This window comes from Camellia sinensis, chromosome 1 (genome assembly GCF_055761805.1).
Source record: "Camellia sinensis isolate YWXY chromosome 1, ASM5576180v1, whole genome shotgun sequence".
In the NCBI taxonomy this organism is placed as follows: Eukaryota; Viridiplantae; Streptophyta; class Magnoliopsida; order Ericales; family Theaceae; genus Camellia; species Camellia sinensis.
The window spans coordinates 200,585,021-200,600,905 of NC_138961.1; the positions used below are offsets into that span (position 1 = coordinate 200,585,021).

At 36.8% G+C, this 15,885-nt stretch overlaps 1 protein-coding gene across 1 annotated transcript; it reads left to right on the plus strand.

Moving 5' to 3' along the window:
* The first annotated feature begins 1,379 nt into the window (after positions 1-1,379).
* On the plus strand, positions 1,380-15,224 carry LOC114296023 (zinc finger CCCH domain-containing protein 44). The gene is made up of 10 exons (XM_028240309.2): positions 1,380-2,417; positions 2,617-2,696; positions 4,619-4,806; positions 7,477-8,407; positions 8,521-8,648; positions 9,628-9,687; positions 9,772-9,822; positions 10,043-10,113; positions 12,140-12,294; positions 12,410-15,224. Exons 1-10 carry the CDS (start codon positions 2,086-2,088, stop codon positions 14,959-14,961), a joined length of 4,548 nt encoding a protein of 1,515 aa, XP_028096110.2. The 5' UTR covers positions 1,380-2,085; the 3' UTR covers positions 14,962-15,224.
* Positions 15,225-15,885: the final 661 nt, after the last annotated feature.

Consider the following 15,885-nt stretch of genomic DNA (forward strand, 5'->3'; position numbering starts at 1 on the left):
AAAAAAAAATTATCAAGGTAGCTATTGGACCCATGACAATACTTGTCACGGTGCAAAAAACGTAGCAAGAGTTGTATGGTGCAATAACATAATTATCACATGCACCATGTACTTTTTTAACGGAAAAATTACAATTTTTAAAAAAATATTTGATCCTTAAAACAGAATATGTATATTTTTTAAAATTATATCAATTTAAATCATAGTCTTTTAATTTGCTTTTAATTTAAACAATGAACCTAATTTGATTAAGTAAAACTAATGAAATTTTGTCAAACTTTGAATTTTATTGTGAGGGCTAAATTTTGAATTTTAAAAAATATATGTTTTCTTATTTTTTTCCGTCCCTCTTCTATTGGTAATGATAAAACTCAAGACTTTTGCAATATTTTATTTTTTTTGTTTCGTATCCGAACGATGCATCCTCCAAAAAGGGATATTTTGCAAGCCATTCAGGCTCCGTTTGGCAAGTTAGGTTGGGTTTTTTTTGGCTATTTTAGCCACAAAAGACAAAATAGGCTATTTTAGTCACAAAAAACAAAACATCACATCTAATCCATAATCATTACACTCTTCTCTCACAAAAAAAGTCAAAAAAGTCAAAAAGCCAAAAAGCCCTTCCCAAACCAATTTTTTTAGCCCAGGCTAAAATAGCCAAAAAAGCCAAAAAGCCAAAAAGCCAACCCACTTCCCAAACCAAGCCTCAGATAATTATCACAACTTCTACACTAATTGAAAATAAAATTTTCAAACCCAATTTGTTGTCAACTTTTTATCGAATCCTAATAATTTTTAAAATTGTATGTTTAAAACAAAATTTTAAATTTGAAGTTATATTTAAATTGGATAAATAATAACACGTCACTTCACTACTTAAAGTTGTTTTTAAAAATGACTATTTTAATTGGTGTCTTAACTTTTTACAAAAAATAAATATAAAAAAAATAAAGAGAAGAGTTGAGTTTTTGATAATAAATTATTATTTTTTTAGCTATTTTATGTGCTTCTCAAAAACACCCATTAATTGATCAAACATAAAGAGTAATTTTCTTTCTACCAGTAAAAAAAATTAAATTTAAGTCTTATTTGTCATGATTTAAAAAAATTAAAAAGTCACTATCTTCTTTAAGTCACATCATCTTATTTAAGTCACATCACTTTTCTAACACATCACATCACTTCAAATCTAATCCATATTTCATAAAAAATCAAAAAATATATTTGGGAAATGTGTTATTTTTTAAATCACAAAAGTCTGGTAAAAAAAATAATAATAATGGTGATTACATCTTATCATGTTGGTCACCGAACTGTCCTTTGGCAAAAGATGGGGGTCGAGGACCACCTCTTTTTCATCCCCCACATTACTAATTACAAATGGCAGAAATCCAAGGGCACTTGCAGCCAAATGCGAAACTACTTCATAGGGTCCCCTCCTGCCCACTGCCTGGCTAACCCCAAGATTGAAGTTTGTTTAGAAGTTATCTTTCAGTTTTTAATTTATTTTAAATTATGTTTATTTTTTTTATATATTTTATATATTTAAAAAAAATAAAAAACCAAATTTTAATCATAGTTCCAAGGCAATCCCGAGTCAATCCCTCTCATTCACAGGGGCAACAGAGTCCTTTGCTTGTCTGTCTCTCACATCTCATATGTTATGCGTGAATTGTGACGACTCTCTCTCTCACTCTCTTTTATGTTTCTCTCTCTAGAGCGAGCGACTCTTGACTCTGACTCCTCCCACTGCTAAATGCCAATCACGTGTTGGTAAAACTCGGAATCTCATTCCCCATTCCCATTCAATTCAATCCCGCAACTACGAGAGCCGCGTTTGACGCTCTCATCCCGCGAGTCTTCGTCTCTTCCACAATACCTGAATTGAATTACAGCTCACCTCCTCAATCGGAATCTCTCTCTCTCTCTCTCTCTGTGCTGTTGTTGTGGTTTCGTCTCCCTCTGAGCTACCTATATCCCCCACTCCAAAAACCACGCCGGACGCCCCACCTCAATGTTTCCGCGATCACACACAGGAAATCTAGGGTTTTTGCGATAGTCTCCGCCTCTCCTGATTCGATTCTTTTCATGAAAGGAGAAGATTCTTCTGGTCCGGCTCTATACAGGTCTTGTAACCAAAGCTGTGACGGAATTGCGACTGAGCCGATTGATGAAGTGGACGACTCGCGGCTCGTAGGAGTTCCGGCGATGGTTGACGATGCCGGCGGTGGGGGGGCTTCTGCTGTCGTGGATGTGGAGTTGAAGGCAGAGGTCAACGGCGACGGCTGCGGGGGGAATCGGAAGCGAGGCCGACCGCCAAGGGGTCAGGCCAAACAGCCGCCGGTCAAGAAGAAGAAGGAAGAGGAGGATGTCTGTTTTATATGCTTTGACGGTGGGAGTCTCGTGCTATGCGATCGCCGGTGAGTCGATTGCTTCAATTGTGTTTTGGTACCGTTTACCTAACACATTTCAAGAAGTACTAGCTGTTTTTCTTCGAAAATTGATACAAAAATCTACTGGTTTATACTAACAAAAACAACAAAATGCTTTAGAAATGAAAGCAGAAGACTACTTTTATCTACTTATTTATTCATTCATTTTTTTGTTGTTGAATGTTAGGGGCTGCCCTAAGGCATACCATCCAGCTTGTATTAAGCGGGATGAGGCATTCTTTCGATCGAAGGCTAAATGGAATTGCGGTATGTTGATATATATATATATATATGCATACTACTTGTAAAAGTATTTACTTTTATATCTGTTGGTGTTTGGTTTGAATTTGTTTGATTTCTCTTGCATGATATACTGAGAGTTTAAGCCATTAAGTACTCGTGACGTTGCCGCATTATCTGACTTGAGTTATATGGAAAACAAGACTTCAAAAAGTAATATAGAGGTCTGATAAATAATGTTCATCTTCTTTTGTTCCCTTAGGCAGTATAGGCATGATTAAGGCTTTAATTTCTGAACTTATACAAATGTAAGTTATTTAAAATATCATTAGTAAACTGGATCAGAGGCAATGATTGTGTGCTGGACTGCTATGCGGAAAATGTCAAGGAGACCAATTTAGTTTTGACCTTGTGATGTTTTGATGAGTTTGATATGCAGCAACAGATGGTTGAATGTTCCTTACTCTTTGTGGTGCTATATGTATATATATATATATGTATCTTCTGTTAGTTGTACAAAAAGAGAGGGAAACAAGAGAAACGCTAGCCCAATTTAGTTTCATATGATACACGTGTCTAAGTGGCAACTAAAGAGTGGTTTTGCTATTTGTTGTATCTGTATGAGTCTTCTATAGGGCGTTATAAGTATTTTCTATGAATTAATGGATGATGTCAGAAAAATTCATGCATGTCTATAATGGATTATCAACGGATTTGGGAATCTGTTACCAATAATTAAACTAGAAGAGATGTCAGTGTCTTTTCAAAAATCTAAGGGGAGGTCCTGAAATTGTCAGAAACCTCAGGAGAGGTCAGTGTAATTTACCTTTGTTATTGTTATTATTATTTGTCAATGACTGTATTCTTGTGTATAAGAAACTTTTGACTTACGAAGGTGTAGTGGTTTTTGTGTGTTATGTTGTTGTGCATGTTATTTAGAAGTTTCAGCTCAGGATGTGAGTTATTTCTTTATATGCATGTCCAGTGTTTTAAAAAGCTCAAGCCGCATTGAGGTGCTAAGGTCTCCTGGAGCTTAAGCGTGAGGCGCAAGTTGTTGAAGAAAACCAAAATATTAATATAGGCAAAGTTTTTAACATAAAACAAATATTCTAAGAATTTCAAAAAAGAAAAAAAAAAGAACGACGTTCAATATTTCAAAAATCATGAAAAATAACATTCAACGTTTCAAAATTTTCTCAAAAATAACATTCAATCTTACTTTACCCTATACTATTTATCTTTCTTTATCAATTTATTAACGTGATTTATTTATTTATTTTATATAAGGAACTCACACCATACCTTAGTGGTATTAAATTTTAAATCGGGACCAAATTGCCTGATAGCTTCAATCATTGGCCTAAAGCTATTGTAATTTACTACATTGAAAGGAATCCCAAAGCAATGTATCCATCTTGTAAACCCAAAGCTTTTGCTTAATGCCTAAAGCTTTTTTTGATATGAAAAGTGGGGCTCAAAGCATGTATTTACATTTTATATTAAAGGGGTTGTAATTCCATATGGTTACACACACAAAGAATGTGGAGTGAAAATTTAAATGAAGCGCATAAGGCGTGCACCTCAAGTGCCTCAAATGCACCTCGCCTCAAGCTGTCTGAGGCGCCTCGGTGCGCCTTGCGCCTAAGCGCGCGCCTTTTAAAACATTGTGCATGTCCACTTCAACTTCCCCTTGTTGAATGCCTACATTTATTGATCATTTTTCTATCTTTATGTTGGTTGATGCATGAGTGTGTCACAACTTTCACACATATTTGTTACTACTCAATGAACTGGCATTCTAATGAATTTATTTCTGTAGCTAGACATGCTTATTGCTGCACCTCAGTATTGAGTTACTATTTCTTACTTGGATGTCACATTATCAACACGAGTGCTAATCCTAAGGTTGCATAATTTTTTAAAATTCTTGTCGGTGTTATGCATTTCAGGTTGGCATATATGCAGTATCTGCCATAAGGCTGCTCATTATATGTGCTACACTTGCACATATTCATTGTGCAAGGCATGCACTAAAGATGCTGATTACTTGCGTGTGCGAGAGAACAAAGGATTTTGTACAACATGTATGAGAACTATTATGTTGATTGAAAACAATGACCAAGGAAATAAGGAAATGGTAGGCATAATTTCTGTCTCTTTGCGTACTTTTAAGCTTTTCACGTAGTTGCTTATATGAAATATGCTCTCTGAGCCTGGTTCAAGCTCGTCATTCGGATGAACGTAGGCTTAATGTTGGTCTTTTTCTATTCTCATGATTTCTTTCTCATCCCATGTATTTGAAATTTGGCCCAATCAGGTTTAGCTTTGACCCGCCGTAGTTTCAAAACCGAAAATAGAAGGATGGTTAAACTGCCTGAATAATCAACTGGTACTGTGATCTTAAAGCCAAATATTGAGCATTTTTCTCTGATTGTTCCGAAGGGAGAATAGTTTGATGTACTTGCATTCCTAATTCAAACTAGATTTTCCATTCCGGTTATCTCAACACAAAAGGTTTACTTTTGTTCTTTGGGGTTTTGTGCTTTTTGGGCCACCCAATTGAATTCGATGCTGAAGTGATATAGTTTGACTGCCAATCAAGGTCTTAAAACGTTGCTAATTAAGGCAGTTGTGTTGTTGGCATGCTTTTGCCACAAATTTGCAGGCTGCTGATCCAATTTAATAACTAGAATTAATCAAAAATGCTTATGCTCTAGCAATTTATGTTTTGGAATGCACATTCTGACACAAAATGTAGCTATTAAAATAACCTTTCCCTTATTTTTGTTTTTGATTATTTTGGTTGTACAAAATACACAAAAAAATTATTTATTATTGTAATCACAAGTAAGGTAAAATGATGTAGCACTGAGAACAATATGTAAGAAGCACAAAGGAGAGAAAGCAGGGAACCAATTCCAAATTGATCTCGTTAATCAATATCCAAAGTCATAGTCTTTTAATCCTATTACATATCAATGTATTTATGGGCAACTAAGCTAAAGAGCAATCCCACAACGAAACAAAATCCCACTATAACTATAATTCTTAAATAAAACTACCTTAATGAAGAAACTTATAAATTAATTAAAATTCCTGAAGATAATCATAATCTTCAATCATTTATCCATATAATGGCTTTTATGAACCCAGTGATAAAGTTTCTAACGAAAATTGAGGAAAGGGGCATGTCGCATCAAACACCAATATCCCTTAGGGCACACTTAATTCAATGTTTTGGAAATTCACTTGTTTCTCCACCTACTATTCTCACGCCATCATGCTCTAATGCAAATTAGATCAATTTATCTTAATGATACTTTTTTCTTTTCCAAAACTCTCCATATTATCTCTGTAGGAACCCTATCATATGCTTTTGTAGGTCAATAAACACATACAGAGGTCTTTATTTTTTTCACTATATTTTTCCATTAGTTGCCTAAGTAGAAAAATAGATTCCATAGTAGATTCCCCTACCATAAAACCAATTAATTAAATTTTTTTTTTTTTTTTTGAAAATGTTGTAGAAGCACAAACAAAAGGAGAGAGGAAAAGTGTAAAGAGGGGGAGAAGTCTAGTGCCAGTTTTTACTGAAACTTCTTTGTCTAACTTTCAATTTTGAACAAAAAAACACTACAGAGAGGCTGCTGAGAAATGAAGTGACCAACAAGTGCTGTAAATTAGCAACTAAGCCATAGCATAAAGGAGAGAATTCCAAGTAATGCATAATTTTAGGGTTTTGTTAAGAGTGCTCTTAGGGCACTGGTTAAGAAGCTTAAAATGCTTGTACATAACACATAAGAGTCCGTGCAATAAGAATGTACAACTATTTAAAACTTTGTTAACCAACGCCCTTAGAGCACTCGTTAACTAAACCCATGATTTATTAGCCGAAAGATTTATTCATATATAAATCTATTGAGTTACTAGGCACATAGTCAATAGTCTACTAATACTTATTGACCATATTATTACTATGCAGGTTTCTAAAACAGGTTGGTATAAAACACTACTTAACTTTCCAATTGACTGATTATCTAAATATACTCTATCTATCCAAGTAAAATTTATCCTTTACCACTAATTAATTTTCTGATGAACAAATGCATCAATTACTACCTCCCAAAGTTTCTTTCTATAATTCCTAAGTTTAATACTACAATGGTTAGTGCAGTTTTGAATATATTAGAACTAATGCATTTTCCTTCCATTCATTAGGCATTTTTGTAGGATTCAAAATTTTATCAAACGAATTAGTTAACCAAACCGTCCCTTCGTTACCTTGAAACTTCCAAACTTCAGTAAGAATTACATTTGGTCCTATAGCTTTTCCCACTTTCATCTTCTTCATAGCCTTTTTTCTCTTTGCTATTCTGATGTTGCACAGGATTTATAGGAAAAACACAGGAGGGCTCTTGTCATATTGAGGGCTATTCTTGTTTGTCCATTTACAGAAAATAGCAAAAGAAAGACACAATAGAGCAAAATGAAGAAATAATACTCTTTGTTTTTTTAGGGACTGTAAGGCCGTTTGTCACTTGTAGTTACATTGCTCATCTTTTCATCTTTCTCTTCTTGGTGGACTTTCTTTATTATCCTTTTTAATAATATATATATTTTTTGGTTGCGGGTAAAGAAAAAAGTAGTACTCTTTTACAGAGAATTTGAGTTGGTGATTGGACGATACTTATTGTTTGAATCAGTAGTATCTGCCTTAAATCACCATCTCCCCCAAATATGCATCTTGTTTTGTTTCTAGTTCTTTGCATCTCTGTTAGCCATTTTAACATTCTGTTTATGTTTATAGCTTGGGCAGGCTCAAGTAGATTTTGATGACAAGAGTAGTTGGGAATATCTTTTCAAGGTGTACTGGATTTACTTGAAGGAGAATCTATCTTTAACACTAGATGAGCTTACTCAAGCTAAAAATCCGTGGAAAGCAGCTGGTACTGTAGCTTGTAAGGAGCAATCTTTGGATATGCATTATGGTGGTGGTGATGGCAAATGTTCTATTTTGGATAGCCCTTCTGGACACCTGGAGGCAAATGATTCCAAAAGGAGGAGGACAAGACAACAGCCAAAGTTACCTAACTATGAGGACTCCCTAAGCACTGATAAATCAAGTAGTGACAAAGTCACAACTTCAACTGGATCCACAGAATGGGCATCTAAAGAACTCTTGGATCTTGTTGCACACATGAAGAATGGTGATACGTCTGTGTTATCTCAGTTTGATGTACAGGGTCTTTTGCTAGACTATATAAAGAGAAACAATCTTCGTGATCCCCACCAGAAAAGTCAAATCATTTGTGATTTGAGGCTTAAAACTCTGTTTGGAAAGCCACGTGTGGGTCACATTGAAATGTTGAAGCTTCTTGAGTTTCATTTTCTTATAAAAGAGGATTCTCAGAAAGATGTTATTCAAGGCAACGTTGTTGATGCTGTTTTGAGCCAGGTGGAGGGTGGTGGGAACAATGAGAACCTACTGATGATTGGAAAAGATAAAAAACGAAAAACTCGGAGAAAGGGAGAAGAGAGAGGGTTACAAACAAATCTTGATGAATATGCTGCAATTGATGTTCACAACATTAACTTGATTTATTTGCGTCGTAATTTGATGGAAAGTTTGTTTGCGGATAAGGAGAAATTCCACGATAAGGTCGTTGGCTCAATTGTACGAATAAGAATTTCCAGTAGTGATCAAAAGCAAGATATGTATAGGCTTGTCCAAGTTGTAGGTATGCATGCATAACCTTCTATAACTAGACTTTATATGCACTGTAAATTAGAGGAGAAAAGGTTGAAAAATCATGCATTATCAGATTCTAAAATGTGGATATTTTTCTTTCAGGTACATGCAAGGCAGCTGTACCTTATAAAACGGGTGAAAAGACGGCAGATGTCATGCTGAAAATATTAAACTTGGACAAGAAAGAGACCATATCAATTGATGGGATTTCGAACCAAGAGTTCTCTGAGGTGATTAAGCATCTTATTTTGATCTCATGTTCATTCTCTGATTTCTTATCTCTTTGACTCACAACAATATTTAGACAACAACAAATTGCTACTATTTTTGCTTCTTTTTTTTTTTTATAAAAAAAAAAAAAAACTTCTAAAGAAAAGGTCCCCCCACTGATAATATGCAGATAACAAAAGGCCCTCCCCAAGGTAACAAACAACATCACTTTATGGTATCTTTTGGTTTTTAATATCATTATATCACATATTCTTTGGTGGGAAGGAATGAAATTTTGGGATTCACATTCTATTGCTGGGAAATGAAACCAGAGATTGTCACCTTAAAGAATAAAAGAACGAAACCCCATGGGGTTTGGCTTAGTGGGAGGAGAAGGTGGCAACCAAAGGGCTTACCACCCAAGAGATCGCAGGTTTGAATCTCACGAAGGCCAAACATCCCAAACCTTGCGGCCACTGGAGGTTTGCCCGGTCGTTAACTTCAGAGCCCCGGGATTGGTCAGTATGCATAAGTTGGATCGGGCACCCAGTTATAAAAAAAAAAAAAAATTAAAATAAATAATTAAAGAACGAAACGACTCAGTGAGAGCATGATATTGATTTTAATTTTAAAGATTTATTCGTATGTGTTAGAAAGTGGTTTTTGTTTCTTAAGGACAACTTCAGAGGCTTCTTTTTTTGCTAAAAAATAAGCTGAAAAAGTTCATTCAAAGTATGTTACAGACGTGAAATTTAAACTTGGTCTTGAACAACAATTATACTTGGTCCGTCTAATCCCAAAGCTAAGATGTTGATTATATTTGGTAACAAATGCCTTACAACTTTTACTTGTTTCATGGTTGACTAGTCCGGGATATATGAATCTAGACTCTGTTCAAGTGTGTTAATTTGAAGTTTTGTTAAGTTACAGTTCTGTGGTGTTATGCATGAATTGTTTGTATTTGTCATAAAATTTAATTTTGATCTCTGCTTTCTCCAGGATGAATGCAGACGTCTACGTCAAAGCATAAAATGTGGGCTTGTTAAACTGTTGACAGTAGTACGTATACATCTTAATGTTACGTCATATTCATCAAAATATGCATGTAACTGGTTTTTTCTAACTATCCATACATGGTTGTAGGGCCAAGTACGGGAGAAAGCAGTGGCATTTCAGGAAGTTAGACTGAATGATGTAAGTTTTTTTTGCTTTCAATTATGACACATAGGCACCGCATACTGGTGCACATTTGATATCTACTACTTTTTCCATCTCTTTGGCGTAGTCTTTGCATAAGCTATCCATTGTCATGGTCACTGTAAATTGAGATACTTGATTTCTGAACTTGTTCTGCTACTTTGACTGCTCCCCCCCCCCCCCCCCCCTCTCTCTCTCTCTCTCTCTCTCTGTGTAGTGGCTGGAAACAGAGGTATTGCGCCTCAATCATCTTCGGGATCGAGCAAGTGAGAAGGGGCATAAAAAAGAATATCCTTTGTTAATGGAATGCATTTTGAGTTTTTCATGCCTTATATCACAGTATTTCAATAACTTATATCATGATAGAAAGGTTACCACATCAAATTGGACAGTCATGTTAATCAAATTGAACTTTTTGTTTTGGATGTAATAATATGGCAGTTAGAACTTAGGAGAGCCAGCTAAAGCACTCCTGAGCAGAGAGAGAGAGAGAGAGAGTGTTGAGACTTCTGTCTCTATCTGGAAAGGAGAATAAAGATAGGGACTGGTGACACGAGTGTCTATGGCCTCAGAAGTAAGGTTGTAAATTAGCCGAGCTGACTGAGCTTTGGGGTGTTGGGGCCTGGCTCAGTCACTTTGAAGGTGTGTTTCAGGCTTGGCTTAAGCTCAATGGCCTAGCTGCTCAAGCTCAATAAGTTTAAGAAATGCTTTATGTGAAACGCGTGCCATGACTGTATGAATATAAATGTAAAGGTCTGTTACTTGAAGTGACAAGATATTTAGAGTGTGTCAGGCAAAAAGTTTGAAATTGCGCCATTTTTTACTCTGTATTATATCATATTCATTTCTTTGCAAGAGATCTGAATTTTTCCACACATAATTTTACTGAACTAAGGATGCTGTATGGATAGATGGCTTTCACCTTTTATACATTTCCAATTATGGCTGAAATTCCTACATAGGCTAAACTAAGGCAGACCTTAAGGTTTATTCACTGTTAAAATTAGCATTGCTAGATCATGTTCTGATGGATTTGATTCTGGAGAACATAGACGTAGCATATTAATAGGATTAGATTCGGTGGTTTATTCATTTCCATTGAAGTTTGATAACTGCAGTGCTAGTGATGGTTCTTAAACTATAGCTGTTCCAAGGTCCTGGGGAAAGTGAGCATGGAAAGGAAAGAATAGTGCCCAATCTGTTTCCAGCTCTGAATAGTGCCGAGCCCAACCTGAACCCGACATGCTTAGTTTGAGAACCCAGTCTGAGACAAAACTGACACACCCGTTCATTATCTGGCTGACCTGTCAAACCATTTTTTTCTGTAACTTATTAAATTAAATATTATTCAAAGGAGTGAAAGATTATTTTCAAAATATTAAATAACATTATGTGGTTAACTGGTAATGCTAATCAAGTTGAAAGTGGGTTGGTAGCTTCAGGTGACTTATTCTCAGAGAACCTGTTTATAAATGGATTATATGGATTTTGGATCAACTCGTTACTCCCACATTTCATTGTTTGATGAGAAATGTTGTGCAAACTATCTGCCTCCAGGTTCGAATAATTTTTATATTATTAATAATTTCATGGTTTTGAAACTATATCCTCCATCGTGTGTTTTAATAATATTCAACAACTAATCTTCACTTTGTCTTTGAGCTAATTTCCAATAGGAATACCTTGTATTAGTTTATAAGTTAAATCAGGGTGTGCCTGCCTTTGAGAAATTATTGTAAACATGAGCTTCTTTCTGTGGTGCTTTTTAATTTTAAAGAGGCCCCTTGTTTCTGCTTGTATGGTTGGTGTGCCTTTACGAATTGAGTGTTCAGTTGGAATGTCTTTCCCTGATACTTTCTAAATGACTATTACGCGTTCGTAGTCATCCATTTCTGCGTTATTGTACTGGATTTGGGGGTTTGGTTCACCATGTGAGAAAGTGTAAGAGAACTTTTAAGAATTGCATGAAGAAACCAACGTTCCTGACTTCTACTCATCTTGCCCTTGATTGTAATGCTAGTTTATGCTCTTTTGCTTTGCTTGATACTTACCCACACTCATTCGGCTATCACCACCATGATTCACTTTTTGATGACTGTCCATCATTCTCTACTATATAAATTATTACCCTGGAGATTGTAGGGAAAGGAAAGAAAGAAAGCTTGGAATCACCGACTACCATTCCAACAAATAACCTCCATGACCTTAATTTATTTTCTTTATTGTACTATCAAACAGAGGATCAGCTGAAATATTTATGTTCTACTTAAGAGTAATGAAATGGTCATATTAAGTATTCCTTGACCAAGTTCACGCTTAGAGAATGTGTAGAGAAATTAGAGCTTCTGAAGACACCTGAGGAACGTCAACGCAGGCTGCAAGAGATTCCTGAGGTACATGCTGATCCTACTATGGATTCAAATTGTGAATCTGACGAGGATGCTGGAGAAGTTAACAACAAGAAACAAGGTCCCTTTCATTGACTAGTCGATATGGAACTTTACCTTTTAACCCTTTATTTCAATTTTCTTCCTTCTTTCAAAAATGTCTGTCTCATAATTACTTTTGCTGGTGATACATGCAGATGAATATGTGAAACCAAGATTTTCTGGATTCCGTAGAAATGGGAGGGAGCCAATCTCTCCTCGAAATGGAGATATTTCAAATGATACTGGCAATAGGGCGTGGAAAAAGTTAACTACCTGTGGCCAAAGTAGAAGCATGTCTACCAAATTTTTTGGGGACAAAGCAGCTCTGGGCAGGGTTGTAGAGAGAGTGAATAAATTCTCCTGGCATGAGGGAAAAGATGCATGTCGATCGAATAGTTCGGAGAAACCAGGAAACCAGGTTGACTCCTCTGGTTCGGTGGTTGGAGGTTGGAACAATCAAGCTGCACTGAGGTCTGGATCTTTTCCTGGGGCTGCATCAGAAATTTCTGTTGCATCTCTCTCTACTGGGAGTGCACCATCTGAAAATGATAGCGAAACAGAAAAGTTGTGGCACTACCAGGACCCACATGGAAAAATTCAAGGTCCATTTTGTATGGTGCAGTTGCGCAAGTGGGATACAACTGGATACTTCCCACCTGATATGAGGATATGGAGTATAAATGATAAAGAAGTTGACTCTTTACTCTTGACTGATGTATTGAACGGAAAGTTCCATAAAGTCTTTCCATTGCGGGACAACATCTCTTTACAATCTCAGGAAGTTAAAGGTCCCTCTGATAGTAGATTATATTTCTGTGATGATAGCCGAAGCGGCAGTATGAATACCATCTGCCATTCTAATGGTAACAATGAATTTGTAAAGGGGAATGGCTCTCATTCCTGGATAACAACTGTTGTTAATAACAATGATGTACAAACTGGAAGTTCTTCTCATTGCGGGGACTCAGTAAAGGTTAACGATTCTTATTCTGACAAGCCCCAAGTGCATTATCCAGTAACCTCACCCAAATTTACAGAGTGTCAGAATGACGTTTCTGTGCATCAAGAGAAGGGTGAGGAGGGCAAAAGATGGACCTCTGGTTCAAATCATGGAAGTTGGAGTTCACATGGAAATTCAATATTTCAGACTGCTGGTGGCCACAGTCATGAGAACCAACCTGATAGTCAGGGCTATTCAGGCCTACCTGTAAATGTTTCTTCAAACGACTGTGAAATCAACATCCCAAATCTACCTAGTCCAACACCACAGACTTGCAATGGGGATTTGGAAGCTCAGACTAATAAAGACCAGCAGTCTCTGCCATCAAATATTCCTGTTCAAGAATCAGGTATCGATAACCTGCCAAGTCCCACACCAAAGCCGAGTGATCCGGACGAGAAAGCTGATTCAAGTATTCAGCATGGGACAAGTCCCCCACCAGAGCGAATGGATGGGGACTTCAATGTGGATTCTACTGTCCAGAATCTACCAAGTCCCTCGCCAAAGCCAAGGGATGGGGATGAGAAAGTTCAGGCTATTGAAAACAAGCAGTCTGTCTCGTCATATTTGCCCGTCCAAGATTCTGGCCCTAGCTGGAGCAGTGGTTCCAGTCTGGTGGTGAGTGGTGGGACACAAGCTCCTGATGAATGGGGTGGATATTCTCCTACTCGTGCAAAACCTTGTGTCGAGGAATGGGATTCGGGTCTCGTGTCGTCTTCTTTGAAACCGCCGGATGTAGCCAACAATGATCACGCTGCCACTCCAACTTCTAAGTATGACCAACTTACCCCTCCTTCCCCATCGCATCCTGCAACAAATGCATCTAGTTGGCAACTGATTGATCACGAACTCATCGAGTTTAGCACTCTGGATGAAGAATCAGTCTCAGATCTGTTGGCTGAAGTTGATGCAATGGAGTCTCAATGTGGCGTGGGTTCTCCTACTTCAGTGATGTACTCTGCCGAGGAATTGTTTGAGGATTCTAAAAATGATTGTTTTACTTCCATTAGCGGATTGAGCCCTCCACTTGATTCAGGAAAAAGTGATGCTCTGAGTTCCACTGGGGATATTCATATACCGTTATGTCATCAATCTACCATGACAGACGAACCACTTGTGGCATCTCAGGCTGATGTCCTTGATCCTGTAAAAAGACCTGGTGGGCAATCCTCCACGAGCGTTGAAGTGGAGGTAGAAACACAGCCCACTGATATTTCAGCTAATCAATCAGAATCTGGTTCGAACAGCCAGCTTCCTGCATCATCCCCCTTGAGTCAGGATATGATCGATTCAGACACTGATCACATAGCAGGGCCAACTGACTGGGGAACAATGCAAGGGAATATGAACTTGGGTTTGGGAGGATTGTCTCAAGGAATGATGAACATGGGTTGGGGAAATGACATGAACCGGAGCACTTCCGCTGGATTTATGTGGTGGGAGAGCCAGAACCAGCCGAAATATGGTGGGGAGAGATTAATTGGTACGAGAGATTGGAATTTTCAGAGTGGTGATTCAGGGTTTGACAAGGGTAGGCCATTGTGGAGTAGGCAGTCATCATATGGAGCTGGCGTAGGCGTAGGCGTAGGCATAGGCGGCGGTGGAAGTTACTCTAGGCCTTCTCCAAAAGGGCAGCGAGTATGTAAATTTTACGGGAGTGGACATTGCAAGAAAGGAGCATTTTGCAGCTATCTGCACCCATCATGATGAGAATTCTTGCCTGGCCATCTGGTGCATTCAAATTACTGTACAATCAATTTTTTCTAGAAGAAAAACTTTTATTAATATGTTACTGATGTTCTTGTAGTGTAACTGAAAATTTATTAGTGATAGTGACATAATACAGAATTTCCCTCCAAGTAGGTAGGCTGTTTTTTGCAGTGTATATCATATGGTTGGGTGGATTTAATTGCATTTGTTGAAGAACAAGCTATATTGATGTAAGGAACATTCTTGATGTGTTTGACAAAGCTTTTATTGTCTTCCTTGAGCTTTTTCTTTGTTTTTAGATGTCTAGTAAGGTCATTCATGGATATTGATGGCTCTCATAGACTGGTTCCATATGTTGCCCCCCCTCGGAAATTTATAAATTTAAAAACAAAAGCTTTTCAATAATTATTCTTTGTTTATTTAAGTTATAGTGTAAATCACATTTTGTTCTCTTAAAGCATCTCCAATGATTTGTTATTGGAGCTGCTATTGTTATAATTTGGCAACTGAGAAAAAAAGTAGTGCTTCAATGGTTACATATGGTAGTTGTCAAATTTTTGAGACGGTGGGTGCAATGAAGTGTTGAAGCAAAAATGAACATCTCTCTTTTATGGGTGATGACATATTGGGTGGACATTGCCTGTTGAAGCAAAAATGAAAAAAATATAAAGTATTAGAGATCAAAATGGGGAAAAAAAATTTAAAAGATAAAGTGAAACTTAAGATGATAAAATATAATTTATCTAAATTTGTAATAATATAATTATGTCACCTGGAGCAAATGTGGTGTCGCATAACATTTTTAGGTATAATTGAATATGTTAACTATTTAAGCAAATTAAAAAAATAAAAATGTTAGAGATATGAGTGGATGATATACTTTCCATTACAATATTTATGATATTTGGTTATGATTGAGTT